This window comes from Cavia porcellus, unplaced genomic scaffold (genome assembly GCF_034190915.1).
Source record: "Cavia porcellus strain 051 isolate PalLab524CR breed Dunkin Hartley unplaced genomic scaffold, mCavPor4.1 scaffold_30, whole genome shotgun sequence".
In the NCBI taxonomy this organism is placed as follows: Eukaryota; Metazoa; Chordata; class Mammalia; order Rodentia; family Caviidae; genus Cavia; species Cavia porcellus.
In genome coordinates, this window is record NW_026947513.1 from 3,768,081 (window position 1) to 3,790,362 (window position 22,282).

At 41.9% G+C, this 22,282-nt stretch overlaps 2 protein-coding genes across 6 annotated transcripts in view; one reads left to right on the top strand and one right to left on the bottom strand.

Annotated features, from left to right (window-relative positions):
* Kcnip4 (potassium voltage-gated channel interacting protein 4) overlaps positions 1-22,282 on the bottom strand; it is a 1,100,013-nt gene that overhangs the window by 475,573 nt on the left and 602,158 nt on the right. The gene's annotated exons all lie outside the window — the stretch shown is intronic.
* On the top strand, positions 13,347-13,784 carry LOC100721790 (small nuclear ribonucleoprotein E-like). Its single transcript, XM_063240458.1, has one exon. It carries the CDS (start codon positions 13,395-13,397, stop codon positions 13,671-13,673), a length of 279 nt encoding a protein of 92 aa, XP_063096528.1. The 5' UTR covers positions 13,347-13,394; the 3' UTR covers positions 13,674-13,784.

Consider the following 22,282-nt stretch of genomic DNA (forward strand, 5'->3'; position numbering starts at 1 on the left):
GACTGCATTCCTAGCAGTTGTACAGAGGAGAGAGAGAGAGAGAGAGAGAGAGAGAGAGAGAGAGAGAGAGAGAGAAACAGACAGAGAGACAGAGAGACAGAGAGAAATAGGTAAACTAATCCAAAGGTAGATTGCTAGGTTCCACGCCCAGCCAGATTTTTTTTTTAACATTTCCATTTTTTCTCTACCTTTGCTTCATGATTTTTACCTGATGAGTTGTCCTTACTGTATAGTTTTTGATAAAAGGAAAAACTCTCAAAATACTATCTGGCATGTTAGAAGTGCTATTATTAGAATTGGTTGTTATTTATTCATATGCTGAAACAACACAAAATGATAATAACTGATGCTTATTAAGTGCTGAGACTGATATTTTGCCGAGGACTTTGTATGTATGTAAATTATCAGGTCTTCATTGCAATGATTTATTAGATTTATCACTATCCCCATTTTTCAGGTGAGGAAATGAAGCAGCAAAATTTAGGCGTAGGCCTTTTTATCACCTTTTTTATTACCTCCTCTTGCCTATGGATTCTTAAATTCCTTTTTCCAGGCATTCTCCCTATTCTCTTTCATCTTGTAAATCAATTAACAAAATGAATGTACATTATAGAAGAGGGGGCCTGCAGCAAGGAAAGAAGAATTAAGACAGTTTATTCTTATTTAATTCAGTCTAGAAATTCATAAGGCATGACACAATTCTTGTACTTCATTTCAGGGCCATTACTTTACTTGGTGACTGGTACATATAAATATTTTATAGACATTCTTTTCTTCGTGCCATTAGGATGATGAAAGGTATCAATGCCATTGTATTCTAAGGTCCTCTGATTTTTCTTTTAAAGCCAGTTGCCAGTTATCTACAGCATGATTATTGTAAGACTAAGCAAATCTTCCTTCCATGTTTCCCTACCAAAATTCCTTTTATTTAGATGACACAGTTTAGAGCTCATGGACTTATCGATGACATGGCTGGAATACAGCCTCTCACTGACCACTGCCAAGCATGATATAAGTAAACTCAAAAGGTGTTGCTTTGTGAATGAAGTAGCTGCCACTACTTATTGCTGCTCTTGTTCCTGATAGCACGTGAGAACTTGAGAAGTGAATAAACAATAATTGCATAAAAATTTTCCTTTTAACACACACTCTTTTATGAAGCACATGACCTCCCTGGATCTTGCCCGGGTAAGCAGTAGAGGAAGACTTCTGCTCCATAACCCAAGGTCCTGCCTAATTGGTCTATTTATAAGCCTCCTACATCCAGATCACCTTCCTCCTAATCAGAGCCTGCTCTAAAGAAGACAGAACATGGTGCAGTGGAGAGACTATTGCTGAACTATTTTCCACGGTGAGTTAGACATCCTTCCTAGGTTACAGTATCTTGATAAAACTCATTTCCACCCAATCACTCAAACCAGGAGTCTAAGAGTCAGTGTTTACCAGTGACACTGAGAAAAGATGTCACATGGCAGAAAGGAAAGTAAGAAGTTTGACACCACTGTAATCCCTATTATCATATTCTTTTCATATTCTGTTTGTATATAATTCACTCTCTTCAATTTTATATAGAATGCTAATCTAACAGATTTAAGCCAAAGTAACATCCATTTCCCTCTAGACAGCAGCATTCCTAAATTTACATCTTCACTAAAAGCTGAAGCTGCTGCAGATCCCAAACTCTTTTCTCTTACTTCAGGGGAGCCCTTCGGAGAGTTGGTCCCTTGCTTCTCAGTCCTAAGTCTGTGCCTTGTATGTACACTTCCAATGTTACATCTATCCTACTACATAGATAGATGTATATATGCTGCACATGTGTGTCTCCGTCACAATGGAGCTCTCCAATGCAAGCTCCTTTTCACATCTGAATCCCAAGCATACCATACAGTTGTTGGTATGCAATAGGTCTGGAAGTATTCAGCAAATGGTTGCACAATAAATACTTAGTGGGAAGATGAGTGAAGAAACTTAAGGTTTTAGTTCTAGATCTCCTATGGTGTTGAAGAAATCATCTAAATTCTCACTGCTTAAATTTGCTCTTTTAATAAAAATAAATTTTTAGAAAATTATAATATTGTCTATTCCTTGAAACAAATGTAGTTGTGAACAGCATGCTACCATATACTCATGAAAAGGTCTTCCTGTTGGTGTAAGGATTAAAATATTGTGGATCCAGTCAAAGAACAACAAGGAGAGGAAAACCGCCTTTTTACAGATGTGTACTTTTTGAAACAATCTCTCAGGTAATGAACAACAATTTAAGGATGAGCTCTGAAAATCTAATAAAAAAAAAAGAGAAGAATCTTGATCTCTCCCTTTGGGGTATGACATTTTACAAATTAATTTAAAATCTTCTAAAACCTACAGAGCTGAGAGGAAATTGAGAACACTTGTACTAATCACTTCCAACTTCAATGTAGAAGGTCATACATCAAAAAGGTTACTACAATAGAAAAATTCAATTACTAAGGATTCCTAATGGGCTTTGCTTAAAATAGCACAACACTGCAGTGTCTTCAGTTACAATGGAAATAAAAACTCATATTCTCACAAATACTGTGAAGGATTTGGTGAATATTTATACATATATATAATCTGAAGAACTCAGGAGTCCAAAGTCTAAATATTCAAACATTTTAGCCAGAGTTTTAAATTTATTGATATCACCAAATTTAGTCAGGCGTTTCTGTTCTTAGCTGTCCCATTTAGTAAATGAGAGAGAGAGATAGGATCTTCTTTTGAAATCATTATGAAGAGTAACTTAATTTTCTTTTCTCTTGCTTTAATTAGAGGGGAAGCTTCTAGTGTTCCATAACACAGTAGGATAAGCATAGTTAACAATTTACAGTATGTTTTTAAATGGCTAGAAGAAAGTATTTTGAATTTTCCCAATACAAAACAGAGACTTTTACTTGTTAACAAATGATTCATTTAGGAGCAGAAAATAGGTTGAATGCAAGGCTCTAAATCCATATAATGTTAAAATTTAAAACAAATTTGTCTTCTAATGCCATTGTACTCAAGTCTGACTGAATTGCTCAAAGGAAGCTATTTTTGGAGCTCTTTGGTAATGTTCACATCCTGTTGGTCTACTCTGGGGCCCAGACCTGGGCATGTTTAGTAAGTGATTTATTGATTCAGATATGCTAATTCACAGATTTGCATACATAGTATGGCTTCTTAAATCAACGCATTTACCATGCAGATGAAAATACTGAGATCATGAGAGGGAAAATAATTTTCTCAAGATCCTCTGTATATTGACAGCTGGCTTAAGGCAGAGTAAGGGTCAGGACCTGAGTGTTCTGACTTCTAAATCAGAGTTTTTTTTTTTTTTTAATACTATGAGACATCACAGGTCACACACCAGACATCAGTGTTCAGTGTTTTGAACCTATATAAAATGTCCTGGTCACAGGACACCATAGAGATAAGGAAACTTGAATTTGAGGGGTTCCACGTTAAATCAGTACAGCTAAATGAACATATAAACACTCAAAGCTTGCAAGTGTTTATACTTAAGTTTCAAAAGTTTACACATTGTTTAAGTGCAAACGAAAGAAATAAACAGGATTTTATGTAAGCTTTCCAATAATCCTATGAGAAAGCCTGGTTGTGATTTTCATTTGGCAGATGAATCTAAGCAAGTAACTCCAGCCCAACTTTGAGTGGGACTGGATTTCAAATTCACTTTTCACTGATACTGTCACCATCTACTGTGTCCACTCTCTCTTGGTGGGGGGAAACAGGTACTTCAGGCTTATCATCATTCATGATGTATGCAGACTTCATTGTTTAGGCCCCTCCCTCCCTCACAGAGGGCCAGCAAGGCCTCGGTGTATACATGTTCCTTGATGCAATGGTGCTCCTACATGCTACTCAACTGAGAAACAAACTATCTAGGAAAATGGTGATTACATTAATAGCACATAGATACTCTCCCTCCCACTGCCAGTGCCTGTGACTGTGACTCTATTTGAAAACCTTCTTGTAGATAATTAAATTAAGGTAGACATATCACTTTTCCAAGTCTCTTACCTTAGACTTTTAGACTCCAGAACTGTGAGAAAGCAAAATCCCTCTGTTTAATCCCCTGACTTTGTGATATTCTTGCTACATCAGCATTAGCAAACAGGTACGGTGCTCAGAGAAAGAGATTAACCACCAGCAATCTTGATTATTGTTCATAATAACTTAAATGATATTATTCAGTGTACAGGTCTTTAATTTGTCATTGAATAATCTAATTATAATATCCATCCTATCGGTAATTTAAAAACAAAATAGCTTTCATGAAATGCTTACTGATCAAGAATACTTTATGGATGTGAACTGTTCACATCAATCCTGTAAGTGATGTAATATGATGATCCATATTTACACAGATGCAGGCTGAAGCAAAGGAATATTAAGCAGCTTTCACAAGGTCATGAACACGACCTGGGCTGCACCCTCACTTAGTGATACACTACGGATACACTCCGGTGCATTGCCTCAGTGCGAGCTCAGCCAATTCTTCCCATGCATTTCCTTCAGACTGAATGCTAACTACCCTGAAGCCAAAGGCATGGCTTGGAGAAGATTGCTTATTTAAATAAAACTATGCTTCTATTTTCCTTCTTGTATTTGTCTTTCTTTCCCTTCCCTCATTTTATGCCTCCTCTTCCCTTCTCCATCTCTCCCCTTTCCTTCTTTTTAAAGATTTAATATTTAAAAAAATCAACCAAATGAATAATACAGATTTTAAAAATTTACTCATCACTACAGTATATAGTGAAGCCATATTTTGAAGTGTTCATTGGGTGTGGAGAGTACCGGGGGTCAAATTCAACACCTTGTGCTTGCCAGGCGGCCACTGTGCTTGCTGAGCTCTATCCCCAGCCCTTGATAATCTTTACCAGTAAGACATCAGATGACCCATGATGAATAAGTGTCTGCCACTATAGTTAAGCAGATGACAGTGCAGTTTTAGAAGACTTTGCTAACTCTAAGGAGAAGTGGAGGATACAGTGGAGTCCCAGATTCCCAGAGCTTTATCTGGGAAAACGCTACCTAAATTTACAATTAGAGCAGAGTCATGAATCCACTCATGTGTGTAAGCATGTCTAGCCCACATCATTGAATAAAGTACGGTAACAGTACAAAGAAGTGCATTGGGCTGAAAGTCCTCAGAGTTTGCCTTGGACAATGTGTTTTCCATGACAAAAACTATTTCTCATGAATACCCCTATTCCATTTTTCCTAACAGCAATCTATTTCTGCTTGGGATAGCAGTAGCTAACCTATTAACTCAACTGCCCAGATTTACATAAAATAGAAATGTATTGTACCAATCAGATGCTTAGATGTCTGCTAAGGAGTCCTAGAAATGCCTGTTTGTTCACTCATTCATTGACTCATTCTTTCATTCTAATGGACATGCAGGTGCTTCTCTTTCTTCCCTCATTATTTTATCTTTTTCCTGTCTGGAACATGGACATCAAATTGGAGATGTGGCAACCATGATGGGTCTGTAGGTAATAAATGCAACACAAGCCATGTGGTAAGCACGGTGCAGGGCAAAGATTCTCCTTAAACATGGTTTCAATCTGATATATTGAATGAAAGTTAAAAAAAAAAAACTTCTTATTGGTTCAGCAACTAAAATTAGATTTCTCTGCTTGTAGGGCTTAATCCAATTTCTAACTGATAAATGCTAGGAAATCAGCAGTAGCTCCAGAGAATAAGCCCAAAGATATGAACTTTTCAGGATCTTCTGATGTAATGGATTCTAACTCATCAGCTGGAATGGAAGCCACTAATAAACAACGTCTGCTCAGTCACACTGTTGATGCAATCAGCATATTATTATCTCACTCTGAAATATTCATAGCAGCCAGGATGCAAAGGCAGAGACCAAAACAAGTCATAGAAGGAACTCAGAAGGAAAAAAAATGCAGTGTAGGGAACAAATAAAACAACTTTATGGAAAGCTTAGGGTAAAAATTTCAAAAAGAGCTTCAAAAACAGAACATGAACAAGAAACTACTGTGAAAAGGGATATATTAAAAAAAGAGTATTTGGAAATGTAAAAACCATCACAGACATAAAAAAGAATTCATTAAGGAAAAGCAAAAATAAATATTAAGAAATTTCACACAAAGAAATATAAAAACCATGTAAGAAAGTAAGAGATAAAGAATGATAACATTACTAGATTGACTCAGGAGAAACAGATTCCAACAAAGAGAGGCTGCAGACAGAAAAAGTAGAATCAATGAAGGAGAAACACGTTTCAAAGAGATAAAACAAAAGGAATCCCCAGGATTAGAGCCTTACATTTTAAAACTGAAAGAGGCACAAAACAGTGAAGGGAAAGAAACCCGGCAGCGACACACTGCATTTGGAATTTCAGAACACCGGGGTAAAGATAAAATGCTGAACAGCTTCCAGAAGGGAATAAAAAGAAGCAGATTAGATTAAAAGGATGACTTGGGACTTTTAAACAAGATAGTAGAATGCTGAAAAAGTAAAGGCTTTAAAAATTTTAAGAAAACTTTTCTCCAATTTAGAATTCTAACACCAACAATATATGATCTATGATGGGGCATTTATAAGAAAATATTAGAAAATTAAACCATTTTGTAAAACATTCCTAGTTACTGTCTCAGAAAGTAATGCAGGACACACTCCATAAGCAAAAGAGAGTACAAAACATAGAGAAGGAGTGAGGTAAGGGGGATTCTAGGCAAAAGGAACTGGAGTCCCTACAGGCTGTTGCAGCTCAATGGGAGCCCAAAAGCCTGGGGTGAGGGGCAGGAGGGATTCCCACTTCCAGACCAGGGAAGGGGCGAGTGGATGAGAAGGACTTTAGAGTGCACCTGACTCAGCTGATAGGAGAATCACAGTTTGAATTTAGATCAGGAAATCATTTGTACCTAAAACCCTAGCACAAAGAAAAGAAAGACACTGCTATTAATTCTAAGATAAACAAAAAAATAACAGTACTCATTACATGCTATCCAGAGGAGCTTCAGACACTATTCCGTGATTGCAATAATGTTAGACCTTGAATACTGAGAGAATGCATGTGTCTAGGGCACAGGACATGGGTGTAGAGAAAGAAGTGTGGTTAGAAAATGTCACCCTCATTTCATACCTGTAAGACAACAGGTAATAGCTAAAATTCAAAGTCTAAAAATATGAATGAAAACGTATTACCAACTATATAAAGAATAAACAGTACAAAACTTCAAAGAAGTCACATCCAGAAGGAGGATTCAGAGGAACAAGATATTGTAATAATTGCCTCTCTTGATTTTTCACCTTACGTGTGTATTTTCTATAATGGAGAAGGTAACAAGCGTCAAGGGCTGATTTACTGCATTTCATTAGAGTTTGTGTACCACCTTAATGAAAGGAACTGTTCAATAAAAATATTTGGTTCTAGATTTACCTTTTGAAAACTGACTTTTGACATTGACTTATTATTGCATCTTGCAGAAATTTAAAAAAGATGAAACATACTAGCAGTTTTTTCTAGGTGTTACTTCTGTGCACGTGTACAGAATACAATCTACGCTGTTAATCTGTTATTAACCCTCTGGTGTTTGAGGTCGGGCTTTATAATTTTTTTCTTGTAACTCATTTATTCACTTATCGTTTGGTCCACCATATTTTTTATTTTCATTTGCTGCCTTTTTTGTTGTTGTTATTTTGTTTTGAGGCAGTGTCTTTTTCTACAGTCCAGGCTGGACTTGAACTCATTGTGTAGCCCAGGCTGCCCTCCAACCCACCATTCTCCTGCCTCCACCTCCTGAGTGCCGGGATTACAGATGTGGCCCTCACATGTGGCTTATTCTTTAAATATTCATTTAGTCAGCACTAGTGTAGATGCTAATGATATAAAAATGGATATAATAAAATGATTTGCTGACATCAAGATTGTATTTTGGGTGCAGTAGGACAAAATGATACCCAATAAATCATGTGACTATTTGAAACTTCCACATGTCCTTTGTAAAATGGACATAATATTATCAGTCTACTTATCCAAAATTAATTTTGTGGGCCTATTCAGATGATATTTATTTCTGCTATGGAAAACTTTTCACAGAACAGTACTTTGTTATCCCAAGAGTTCATACCGCAACCATTTCTAGTACTTAAATATTAAACTATTCAGGGTGAGGATATTCATATGAAAAATGTTTGCTACGTTCCTTCTTAATGTTAAAAGGCAGGTTACCAACACTTTCCTAGTTACTATAAATTTTGTAGAGTTTTCTGAGGTTACATTAGAAGAATATACAGTCCATATGCATTACTTTTTCTGCCTATGCAAAATAACTCAATAAATCAAATGAAATATTCAAATCAAAATTCACTCAACTGCATCTGATGCAAAAAATGATTCTGCCAAACCCAGCAACTATATAATGCACTATAGTCTCTGCCTGTCAGCAGAGATTACTGGATACTATTTTTTAAATCTGCAGGAACTAGCCTTTTTATTTTATTGGAAGGTCAAGAGTTTGGGAAGTACTAAGGTACAAGGCACATAAGAAAACATTAGAAACATAAGAAACAAAAATTAATAAGTACTTTGTAAAATGTGAAACAGTTATCTGGTACCTCTAGCACCCTGGTTTTGCCATCATCACTTTTTATCTTAGCAACAGCAGAGGCATCTAAGTAGGTCATTCTGTTGCATTGTCACCTCCCCCTTGAAAAAAATCTAGTGAATTTATCCATTGAAAATACAAACTATATCATAATATTCCTCTGCCCCAAACTTTCACTGTTTTCATTAGAAGGCCAAAGTGTCTTCCATAGCTCACAGGAAACATTTGCTAAATGAATGCGTCTACCTATCAATCACCAGTGAGACTTGGGTCATTCAGTCTTCATGGGATGTTAAGTGTGAAGATTGGCACAAGAACTGATTAGAACCTTGGCAAAAAATCTACTACTGGAATGTAGTATAAATAAGCACTCTTTGGAAGGTTACAAGAAGTTTATTTGGTTATGTTTATGAGTGATTTGGGTAGCAGAGATTTAATTGTGAATGGGGAACATGATTTCCCTGTTCCTTACATTGTTATTTAATTAATTACAAGAGAAAAAAAAAGCCACTCAACACACACCTGTATAGCTCAAGTCCATATGTATCTTTTCCTTGGTTCTACCAAATGCATTTAGTACTCTCTGAAATGGCTTCAACTATGTATTGAACACAATCTAGTAACTTTTACTAATATAGTCACTGATAAAGAAAGACACATAAAGAACTGAGTTAAACCTTACTTGATGTGTCATATTAAAAGCAGTGATAGATACTCACAAAAATACCAGGCAAATCTAATGGCAAGAAAAACCCTGTCACCTGGAATTCAATAAACTGTAACCTGAGAAAGAATGCCTTGGGACAGAGATGTTATGAACCAGTTGATAGTCACAGTTATCTTTAAGCGGCTGAATTCACAGGTGATTCAACAAGTACAGATTATGATATTATGTATAGCATCATTGCAGGGATGTCTTTATTTGATTGCTTTTTACTTATTTGGAAAGTGATAATTTGCACTCACATGGCAAGTTCCTTTTGATCTAAATTCTGGAGTAAGTGAATGCCCTGGCATTGTGAACTGAATTGATTATACCTAATAACATGGGGATGTGGAAATAGTGGAAATAGCCTTGTAACTTTCCTCACGGGTTGCAGTCTGCAGATTTCTTGGCAAGATATGAAGAGACACAGTGCTTTAGAGTGGTTTCCAATCTGTCCTCAACTTTCTCACTGGAAAATCTTCAGTTCCACTCCACTGTATACTATTTTCTTGGATAATTTTTAGAGCATATTTGTTGAATCTAGGAATCAGAATATGATAATCATAAAAGAAACATGAAACAGTTACTCAAAAGATTTTTAATATCAGGGAAGTTTTCATATGACATTTGTATTTTAGGCAAAGATTACAGTTGTGTTTTCCTAATTTCCGTTGCTCATGTAGTCACTTTTAATAGCCTTACTGAATTTGTACTTTATATTATTTTTATTAAATGAACTCATGTAACATATTCAAATATGTCATTTTAAGGAAAATATTGTATCACTGTCAAATTGTAAATAGGTTTATCTCTTTATTTACTATAAAGAGGAATATTTCAAATTTCAGTCTAACGAAACAAAATTGCCTTCAAATCTTAGTTTTGATTTCATGACTCTGATCTTTTTACAAAAACAGAGATGTACAGAATTTTTGATGGCTCAAAGATTGGCACGAACTGTGTCCTATTCTATGAGCAAAGGGTTGAACTAGGAATAGGAAGGGTCTAAATGCCTCCTCTCTGCTACTGTGTCTGTAATCACTGTGCCTGTATCACCTAAAGGCATCGTGGTACTTTCCTCAAATTGTAGGAAACCATGGCTTAGAGAAACGATTTTCACTTTTCAATGTAACTGCAACCCCCTGTTCACACAGTGGGGCAATGTATACACATACAACTGTAGCAAAAGTTTTATAAAACAAATTTTAACAAGATGTGATGAATTCTGAAAACATTTCTATGTCATTAAAATTGTGACTAAGGTCCCAAATCAGTTGTGGCATACGATCAACTATTAGTAAAACATCAATTTGGAAAAATACGGCTGAATGGTATTATCTGTATTTCAGTGTTTAATGTTTAACATAAGGCAATTTCACATAAGAGAAGTACCAATTACAGCTCTGATGTGACACCAAAGAGCTCCTTTTCCATATCTTATTGGGGTGTGAATGCATGGTGTAAGATGTGCTTTCCTTTGAACTGTAGGTGTTTGATACATTGTTGTTGTCTGTCACACAGTAGATATCTGTGTGTTATTCATCTCGCTTAGCTGAAACCTTAGACACGTTGGAATTTCCCATTTCCTGCACCTCACATCCTCATAGCTATTGTCCTACTCTTTCACTCTGTAAATGCGACTATTTTACTTCATTTAGTGGAATCACGAGTACTTGTCTATCTGACACTGGTTTATTATACTTAGCAAAATAATCTCTGTGTTTATCTATGTTGTCTTCTTAGAAAAATGTCCTTTCTAGGGCTACATAATATTCCACTGTGCTACACAAATTTTACATATGTTTATCTAACTATTTACATATGCTCAATATAATTCCTATACCGGCATTCAAGGCAGAAACTGCTATGTATCTATTTTCTATGAACTCCTCAAAGTGTATCCATGAAACATTAGACACATGAGATGTTAAATATGTCAGTAAAAATAGACATGATGGGTAGAGTGTGTGTGTGAAATGCTGGATTAAACAAAATGTAGTAAAGCTTTTAAATGTATTATAAATATTTATATCTTTGCTACCAGACTTCTCAGAATCTTTAAAATGTTAATGAGAACTCTTCTTTTCCAAATAGGACTTGTATGATACAGTATTTCACAAAACATTTTGAGTATAAAAATGTTTTCTAGAAATAACATATTGGAAGATGTATTTTTCTCTCAATGTGTACTCATGATGTGTGTTAATTGTGTTGTGTTTGATGCTTCTGGGTCTCGCTGATGCTCTGTGCTTTACTAAATGAGTTAATCCTTCTTTCGTGAAAACACAAACTTTTCATCTTCAGTTTTTAGTCACAACATTTGTTTCACTGAGAGCTAATTTTCAGATCTTAAACTACATCCTGCCTCCATGTAGGATGTGCTAGTTTTTTCTGCTTACAAAATAGTTAAAAACAGAAGCACCAGATTTCCATTAATTAGTGCCTATTGAAACAAAAATATACCAAATACATACAATGAAATACTAATTAGCAGATTAAAAAGTACTGGACTACTCATTTCTGCTATAATTACAATGAGTTGCAAATATTCAGTAAAGATAAGCAGACATAAAAAGCCATATGATGTACAAGTACATTTGTATGAATGACTTGAAAAGGAAAATCTATAAACACAGTAGATTAATAGTTGACTAGAGCCACGGACAGGAGTTGGAGATGAACTGTATAGTGCCATGCTGCTGCGAGGATGGACATGTCGTAAAACTAGATGGATAAAACGATTTTGCTATTTGATTAATTTACTGAAATGTACTATAAAATACATTAGACATACTTTGAAAATGGGCACATTTTGAAAAAATTAATTATTCCACAATTAAACTATATGCAAATTTTAGACAGCAAGATTGTCAACTATCTACCTATTTACTCATCTGTAGGGAGCGGCTCAGAATGGCTGCTGCTGCCCTGCCCCTCCCACCTGAGGGCATTTTGTGTCTCAGCCTACATTTACCATGATCCTCATGTCTGCCTACATTACCCATTATCCTCTCCTGCTTATGTCATATATCCAGATGTGACGATGACCTATCAGATAGCACTCTGTGCCCTCTTCTTGCCCCATTGGCCCGCCCCCACCCTATATAAGTTGTAGCCATTTTAAGAATAAATGAGACTGATTGGAATCTCATCCTGTCTTCATCTCTCTTTTCTCTTGCCCAGCCCCCATCTCTGTCCCCTCTCCAGGTGAAGGCCCACGGACTGATCCACGGGATGGATCAAGTGGCACCCAACTATGGGGCAGACCTGGCACGAGGGATAACGACGCGGGACCGTTCACGAGAGTAAAGTACTGGCCAGCATGACTGTTTTGGGACTTCGTTCCTGTGATCTGTGCAGAGGGCCACCTTACGTCTCGCCTGAATCACGGTAGGTGAATGGGATTAGCGTGGGCAAGCACTCAGTGAGCACAAATTGTTCGTGACTGGCGTCAGGGAGGCACTCAAGACTAGAGGGATTAAGGTTAAGACAAAAGAATTGATAAGGTACTTTCAGTTTATACATTCAGTGTGTCCATGGTTCCCCCTAGACGGTACCATTAATTTAAACAGGTGGAAAAGAGTAGGAGATGCTCTTAAAGACTATTATGAGGTTTTTGTCCCAAAAAAAGATTCCGGTAACCGCCTTTTCATATTGGACTTTAATCTCTGAGCTGCTGGCACAACGTCATGCAGATCCCCAGCTCGCGGAGACGCTCACCCAGGGTGAGGCTGCGTTAGCTGCCTCCCGCAATTGTACTCCCCCACCACTGGACCTATTTAAGGCACCCAGCCCTCCCGGCTCTGTGGTCCTTGATATCCCCGAGCCTTTTCAAGATGGCGACGTGCTGCCACTTCCTTTTTCTGGAGCCTACAAGGATACTCAAAATGGCGCCGCCTCCATACTGACTCTGGTGGTGAAAAAAAAAATAGGGGCTGGAGATTTAGCTCAGTGGCATAAGCACCTGCTTTGCAAGCAGGCTGTCGTGAGTTCGATCCCTGGTATGATAAAAAGGAAAAAGACAAAAAAAAAAGTTGCCGTTAGAGCTAGCGTGGTGGGTGCTGTGGTCCCTGTCGGGTTCTGCCATGGCGTACAGGGGCCAGGGCCAGAAAGTACAGAAGGTGATGGTGCAGCCCATCAACCTCATCTTCAGATACTTGGAGAATACATCCCGGATTCAGGTGTGGCTATACGAGCAAGTGAATATGCGGATAGAGGGCTGTATTGTTGGTTTTGATGAGTACATGAACCTTGTATTAGATGATGAAGAAGAAATTCATTCTAAAACCAAGTCAAGAAAACAATTGGGTCGGATCATGCTGAAAGGAGATAATATTACTCTGCTGCAAAGTGTCTCCAACTAAAAATGATCAGTGAATTAAGACAGCAGTGAGAAGCAATGGCAGGCAATTAAGATAAATGTCAATTACAGTGTGTACCCATATAAAAAAGGCAGCTGATGAAGTGGTTTGCCTTGGGAGTATTTGTAAAATGTTTGTTCGTATGGTTTTGTCTACCCTTATCTTTTTACTGGGGGCAATAAATGTAGGGTTGTTTTTATTAAAAAAGACAAAAACAAAAATGGCGCTGCCACGCTCCCTCCTCTGTACCGCCCTATCTACCCTGGAAATGGGAGCTTATCCATTCTTACAAGTCGAGGTTAAAAGAAAGAAAAGAAATGGGAGCTTAGTCACTGGAAAGACCAAGAGGTGGTTTGGACTTGGGTAGGAGCAGGAAGTCCATGGTTTGCGCCAACATCCTGTTGGTTCTTTCTGGGGCTCCAATGTCCCAGACAAAGTCAATTCTACCTTTGTCCCGTAGCAACAGGGTCAGATCATATTGTAATTCCCCGGGAGAATATTTTTGTGCTCGTTGGGGCTGCGAAACAGTTGCAACAGGATGGCAACCCGCCTTCCCTGATAAACACCTTAAACTGACATGGAGGCCGCCAGGGTGCAGCCTAGATGACTACCCATTGGGCAATCAAAGACCCTGTCAGGTTCTAAACATCACTGTCACCACTCCTGAAGACCCTGGCTGGCTGACAGGACGCACCTGGGGACTTCGAGTCTATGAGTCAGGCAAAGACAGGGGAAATCTTATTCTCATAAAAAAGGTTCCCCTACAGATTTCACCCATGCCCATAGGCTCAATCCTGCTCTAAAGCCAAAATATAATCCAAATCCAAAATACAATCAGTCCAATACAGATCCTGTTACTGCTGTTCAAAGAACCACAGTAAGTCACCCAACCATAAGCGTTTCTCAAGCCCCCTCACACCAGGCAGATCACATACCTGCCCCTCAATATTCACATTCTAACCTATTCAGTTTGATTAAAGGGGCATACACAGCTTTAAATCATACCCAACCTGATCTCACCCAATCCTGTTGGTTATGCTTGGCTGCCCCCCCCCCATATTATGAAGGAAAAGCCCTCAATTTAACCTTTAACAGTTCTTCTAGCTCATCTGCCTGTGACTGGGGTAATCACCACAAGCTGACTCTCCCTGATGTCTCAGGTAGAGGGACTTGTCTTGGGGACTCCAGCCGTCCACCAGCACTGGCAGCACGACTCTGTGCCCAGCTTCATTCAGAGTTCAAGCCAAATAATTACCTCATTCCACCCCCAGGAATGTCTTGGGCCTGCAATTTTGGCCTCTCATCCTGTATAGCAACTACTGTTTTTAACAAGTCTACAGATTTTTGTGTTCTTGTACAGGTTCTTCCTCGCATAACCTTCCACCCAGGAGACTACTACCTCCAGGCATCGCAGACCAGCTATATATTTAAGAGAGAACCCTCGACACTCACCTTAGCTGTATTACTGGGGTTAGGAGTCGCAATGGGAATAGGAATAGAGACTACAGCTCTAGTGTTGGGAAATCAGCATCTAGCTCAATTACAGGCAGCAGTAGATCAGGATTTAAAATAAATAGAAACATCTGTGATGGCTCTAAAGGCGTCCCTGACGTCTCTATCTGAGCTAGTCTTACAGAATAGAAGAGGGCTAGACCTCCTATTTATGAAGGAGGGTGGCTTATGTGCTGCCCTCAAGGAAGAGTGTTGTTTTTATGCTGACCACTCGGGAGTCATCAAAGAATCCATGAGTAAACTAAGAGAGCGCCTCAAAGAGAGAGAAAAAGAGCACCTCGGAGAAACCACCTTCTCCTCCATGTGTGGGGGGGTCCTCTTCCCCTACATTGCCCCCCTGTTGGGACCCCTAGCCGCCTTGCTGCTATTGCTTACTGTAGGACCTTGTATTTTTCAGAGGATCATGACGCTCATTAATAACGTTAATAACAGGATTGACACATTTATGGCAAAGCCCATTGAGGTATATTACCACCGGTTGGAAATGGCAGAACAACAAACTTATCGGGAAAGAACACCCAATGACGGCCCACATGATACTGTGGCCCAAATGCCCTGAGGCACTGGACAGGCGGCCAGAGACGGGCAACTAGGACACATATGTAGTGCCAATCGGCTACCTAAGACAGGCCCAGGACCAACAGCTGTCCTGCAGGCCCACGACGGGTAAGGCTCGATTGGGTTCATATGAGGAGTCTTTGATCCAAGACAGGCACTGTCCTCCCAGGGCCCGCCATGTTCCTAAAAATATATATAAAATAATAAGGGAGGAGATGTAGGGAGCGGCTCAGAATGGCTGCTGCTGCCCTGCCCCTCCCATCTGAGGGCATGTTGTGTGTCAGCCTACATTTCCCATGATCCTCATGTCTGCCTACATTACCCATAATCCTCTCCTGCTTATGTCATATATCCAGATGTGACAATGACCTATCAGATAACACTCCGTGCCCTCTTCCTGCCCCCATTGGCCCGCCTCCACCCTATATAAGTTGTAGCCATTTTAAGAATAAATGAGACTCGATTGGAATCTCATCCTGTCTCCATTTCTCTTTTCTCTTGCCCAGCCCCCATCTCCGTCCCCTCTCCAGGCGAGGCCCACGGACTGATCCGCGGGACAGATCACTCATCTTTTTGTTTAAATTCTTTCTCATATGCTCCAATCTGAAGGTGACTTCTTCAACACTGGTAAAACCTACACTTTGTTTATATATATATATATTAGACACTTCTCAGGCTTCCAGGTCCTTTCAAATACTCCATTCAATTTAGTATTTGTCTAATATTCCTAGTAGACTGTGAGATATTATAGTATGATCTATTCTGAAAAAAGATGCTATTGAATCTTTATTGTCAATTTAACTCGATTAAGGTTGGATCTTTTCAATGGCCCAATCATTGAAGAGTTCAAAGCTGAATCGGCTGTCAGGAGAAGAGGCCTAGTTTAAGAAAGTGGATCATGTGGCTGTGACCTCAGGGACTATATGTAGTCCCTGGACCCTTCCTCTCTGGTTCTCTTTTTGCTCTCTCTTTTCTAGATACCATGAGTGGACAGCTTTCATTCACCATGTCCTTCTGTAATAATGTTTCTGCCTTGCAGCCAACCATAGACTGAAGTCTTTGAAACCATGAGCCACAATAAACCTCTCCTTCTTTAATTTACACATGCAAGGTATTTTGTCCCAGGAGTGGAAGGGCTGACAAATCTTACAGTTCATGTACACATACCTACTAAATTGAATGAAACCCACATGTATAAATACCAAATAGTTTCCCTAGTGTAAGAAATGATAACAGTACATAAAAGTATGTAGTAATCATGATTCCCCATTATATTGCTTTGAAGCCTTATAATGTTTTCATTCATTAACTGGAATGGTTTTTGTTGGGAGCCGCGTCTGTGATAGCTCGCCTTGCGCGGCGGACGTGCGGCCTGTGGTAAAGAGCAAAGCCTGAGGTAGATTACCCCTCCCATCGAATATGTTAGTTTCCTGCTTACCGCGTAAACAACCCGCTCAACAATATAGTCTGCCTGGCAACTGATGATGTTAGCCAATCAGCTTGCCTTGCTTACTTTAACATGATTGGACACTGTACCCGTATATATACCGGTGCCACCCCTGGGCGGAAGAAGAAGCCAGGTAGAAGCCCGGAAGTAGAAGCCCAGAAGGAGCCGCGGAGAGCGGACCGGTAGAGGCTTCGGAGCGAAGCCCGGAAGGAGCCGCGGGGAGCGGACCAGAGGAGGCTTCGGCTGGGAGCGATCCCAGGGCAGGCTGTACGGAGAAGGAAAATAAAAAAAAAAGGTTGTCCACTACCAGACTTTGTCGTGTGTCCTTCCTGCCGGCCGGGAGCGGACATCGACATTTGGAGGCCCGCCCGGGGACTGATCACCCCCGAGACGTGGAAGTGGACAACGCTCCAGTACAGAGCTGCGAGACAGGTGAGTTGGGGATAAGCCTGGGCTCTGGGTGGCGCGCACCTACAGGGCTTTTAGACTCCCCTCAGGCTCACGCGTAAGTGGCGGATTCCTTGGGCCTCACGCGGTGAGTAACATATTAAAAGATGGGAAACATGTTAGGTAGCAACACTAAGAGCGAGGGTGGTTGTGGAGAAAGCTCTCAAGAGCTTACAAAAGTACGCAGGGTATCTGAGCAGGCCCAGTCAGGGAGCTCCCGAGAGGGGTCCGTCAAGGGGAACAAGGATGCTAAGGAGGAGGACGGGGCTCTAGCCTCGGAGTCATCTGACTCCGAGGACGAGGAAAAGTTAAATGGCAAGGAGGCCAAAGAGACCAGCTGTCAGGAGCCTAAATCGCTCAATAAGGAGTCGCAGGGTTCTTTTCCAGCGTTGCCCCGCGAATTGCGCTCTGCTCAACCTGGTCTGCGGAGGAGTAGAGAGCTCCTGAGCGCTCCCCGGCGCGAGAGGGAGGCGATCCCTCGCCACGAGGCGGCCGCCTGGGAGCTCTCTCCCCTTTCGCCAGAACAGGAAGTGATGCACGGGCCCCCATTTTCCGCCCAATCACGGCCGCTGTCTTATGCTCCGCCGCCGGCGGGTCGGTATTTTTACAGGCGGCTTTGGCAGGGGGGACGCTTGTCTCATGAGGTACATCCACCTGGGATAGATAGTGGCCCCTACGAGATATTTCCTGTACAAGTAGCTATGGGCCAGGGACGCAATGTATGGGAGCCTTTTGAGATAAAGCAGATTAGAGAACTTAAAAATGCAGTTACAACCTTTGGGCCGACTGCGCCTTACACCATTGCCATGCTGGAGAATCTGTCTTCTGGGCCCCTCACCCCCGCGGACTGGATTCAGCTGGCAAAGGCCTGTCTGCCCTCGGGCAGTTACCTGGATTGGCGAGCCTGGTATGCAGAGTTCTCTGCTGAGCAGGCTGAGAAAAACGCCAATCGAGGAAACCGGGGGTGGAACAAGGAAATGCTTATGGGAGAAGGTCGGCACGCTGATGACCAGACCCAGTTCCCCGGCGCTGTCTATGAGCAAATCAATGCCATAGGACTCCGCGCCTGGAAGCAAGTAAGTGGTGCCGGAACTGCCTCCTTGTGTCTTTCAAAAATAATTCAGGGTACCACAGAGCCATTTGTTGACTTTGTGGCCCGAATGCAAGATGCTGCCGATAAGATATTTCCTGATCCGGGAGTGGCTCGACCGCTGGTAAGGCAGCTGATTTTTGAGCAATGTACAAAGGAGTGCAAGGCAGCGATAGCTCCTCATAAGAACAAGGACCTCAACGCCTGGATTAGGATATGCAGAGAGATAGGGGGGCCGCTCTCCAACTCGGGAGTGGCTGCTCTCCTGGCCGCGGCTGTACAACAGAGGGGACCTCGCGGGTTAGAAGGGGAATGTAAGGCTAAAGGGTGTTTTGCCTGCGGGGAGCCAGGACACATTAAACGTCACTGCCCAAACAATGCAGATGCTAGGCCTCGCCCTAGGAATGAAGAACCATATGTTTGTGGGCGATGCAAGAAGGGATCACACAAAGCTGAGGAGTGTAGGTCGGTCTTCGATGCTCAGGGCAACCGTATTTGTGGACGAGATGCTAGAGGGCCAAAAAACGGCCAGAGGGGGCCCCCTTCACAGGCAGGCCCCCGCCCCAGAGACAGGACAGCTCAGGATGGCAGCCTTCAACAAGGGCCACCCCTGGGTCAGCAGGTGTGGACCTCAGTGTCGCCTCCAGACTTATACAGAAGGTCACCATTAGGACGGATGGCGTTAGGACCCTAAATGACATGCAAAGGCTATTGGGAGACATTAATTGGATTAGGCCATATTTACATATACCAAATTCAGATCTCAAACCCCTGTTCGACCTTCTAAAGGGAGACCCAGATATAGCCTCCCACAGGAGGCTCACTCCTGAGGCAAGAGCTGCCTTACAGAGAGTGGAGGAAGCCTTAGGTGGGGCTACCTTACACAGAATTGAACCGGGGCGACCCTTTGATGTCTGTTTGCTACAGACTAGTCTACAGCCTACAGCGGTGATTTGGCAAAAAGGACCATTACTGTGGATACACCCTAAGGTCTTACCTGCAAAAGTCATAGAGCATTACCCGGAGGCAGTCGCTTCATTGGCCCTTGAAGCGCATGATAGAGCTGTCCAACATTTTGGCTCAGGACCACAAGCCATCCGAGTACCCTATACCGCCAGCCAGATCAAGACCCTGGCTGCCTGCATAGATACCTGGGCCATTCTGAGACGTGTTTTCCATGGGGATATAAACAATCAATACCCTAAAGACCCTATCTTGTCATTTGTCACTCAGCACCCTATAATTTTTCCAAAGGTTACTGCCTCTGAGCCATTAGTCCCAGCAACTACAATATACACAGATGGCTCTAAGACGGGGATAGGCGCCTATGTGATCCTAGGCAAGCCCCCGGTTACCATACAATTTGAACCAGATCAGCCTCAGGTGGTGGAACTGCAGATCGTTAAAATGATTCTTGAACGGTTCTCAGAGGCCATTAACATTGTCTCCGATTCTAGGTATGTGGTCAATGCTATGCAAGTGCTTGAGACTGCCGGTTTAATTAGATCCACTTCCACAGTGGCTGGGCTGTTCCTGTCTATCCAGACATTGCTTCAGAACAGACACCATAAGGTCTTCACCACCCACATAAGAGCACATACATCCCTGCCAGGGCCTATGGCACAGGGGAATGCGGCTGCTGACACTGCCACTTGCCCGTTATGGATTTTTACCTTACTAACACCAATCGAGCGAGCCCGTGCCTTCCATGATAAGTTTCATGTCAATGCCAGGACACTAGCAAACCATTTCCATGTTTCTAGAGCAGATGCACGAGATATCGTGCGACTATGTGACTCCTGTGCCACATACAAACCTGCCATACCGATGGGAGTAAACCCTCGAGGTTTGATCCCTGGTGATGTTTGGCAGATGGACATCACACATATACAGGAGTTTGGGACTCTTAAATATGTTCATGTTTCCACAGACACCTGTTCTCACGTCATATTCGCAACAGCAGAAACAGGTGAAAAAGTGTCTAATGTGATCAATCATTGCCTGGCAGCTTGGGCCGCATGGGGCAAACCAAAAATATTAAAAACTGATAATGGACCAGCCTATATAGGCAAAGCCTTCAATGAGTTCTGCAAAATGATGGAGGTTCAATTAAAACATGGTATCCCATACAATCCCCAAGGTCAAGGAATCATTGAGAGGGCTCATAGAAGCCTCAAAGAAATTTTACAAAAACAAAAAGGGGGAGTAGGCCAAGGCCTGGCCCCAAAGGCACGATTATCCATGGCACTATTCACACACAATTTTTTAAATTTAAATAATGATAATCGCTCCCCAGCTGTGGAGCACTGCAACCCTTCCCCCAACCATAAAGGGTGGGTGAAGTGGAAAGATGTCCTGACAGGACAATGGATGGGCCCGGATCCAGTGGTCAGCTGGAACCGAGGCGCGGTTTGTGTTTTCCCACAGGAACCGGGACGAGAACCACTGTGGATACCGGAGAGACTGACACGGGCAACAAAGCCCTCGACTGAAGATCAGACCTGCCCTACTGGAGATCCATCACAGACCAACCAATAAGATGAATAGAAATAGCGGTAGCCCGAAATGGACAAGAAGATCCTCAGGCATATGCATGGCTTGCTCAATTGGCCCACGACCGAGTCTAGATATGGCGGGCATCCCTCATTCTCCTCCATAAGGTGACAATACACAGCAGGGTAGGTGAGTCAATGACGGGTAAGAGCGTGCCTCCCCAGCACGACTCGACCTAAGCCAGGCCCTACCCCATCCTGCACGTAAGCCGCTGGACTGTTAGATGCTGCCCAGGTCTAAATTTCTCTCCGAGGGGATTTCTTTACGGAGAGGAAATGAGTGCAAGCTTGTGTGCATCCAGGTTCCGTCCAGTTTGTGCCTGGCCCTAGAAAAAGGACGAGGGCCTCAGGGCCTTGGCAGACCATGGCATGGCCAACCAGGGTCTAAGCCAAGGACCTACGGTGGACCTACACATAGGGCATAAGCCTCTGCACCCAGTCCAGGAAGGGCTACGATGCGCACATTCATAAAAAATAAAATAGGGGGAGATGTTGGGAGCCGCGTCTGTGATAGCTCGCCTTGCGCGGCGGACGTGCGGCCTGTGGTAAAGAGCAAAGCCTGAGGTAGATTACCCCTCCCATCGAATATGTTAGTTTCCTGCTTACCGCGTAAACAACCCGCTCAACAATATAGTCTGCCTGGCAACTGATGATGTTAGCCAATCAGCTTGCCTTGCTTACTTTAACATGATTGGACACTGTACCCGTATATATACCGGTGCCACCCCTGGGCGGAAGAAGAAGCCAGGTAGAAGCCCGGAAGTAGAAGCCCAGAAGGAGCCGCGGAGAGCGGACCGGTAGAGGCTTCGGAGCGAAGCCCGGAAGGAGCCGCGGGGAGCGGACCAGAGGAGGCTTCGGCTGGGAGCGATCCCAGGGCAGGCTGTACGGAGAAGGAAAATAAAAAAAAAAGGTTGTCCACTACCAGACTTTGTCGTGTGTCCTTCCTGCCGGCCGGGAGCGGACATCGACAGGTTTTATTCTGGGATGTTTGATTTTATTGTCTGTG

Bases quoted from the DNA above. Each gene is read 5' to 3' on its own strand.
- LOC100721790 (XM_063240458.1), top strand. From the start codon at position 13,395: ATGGCGTACAGGGGCCAGGGCCAGAAAGTACAGAAGGTGATGGTGCAG.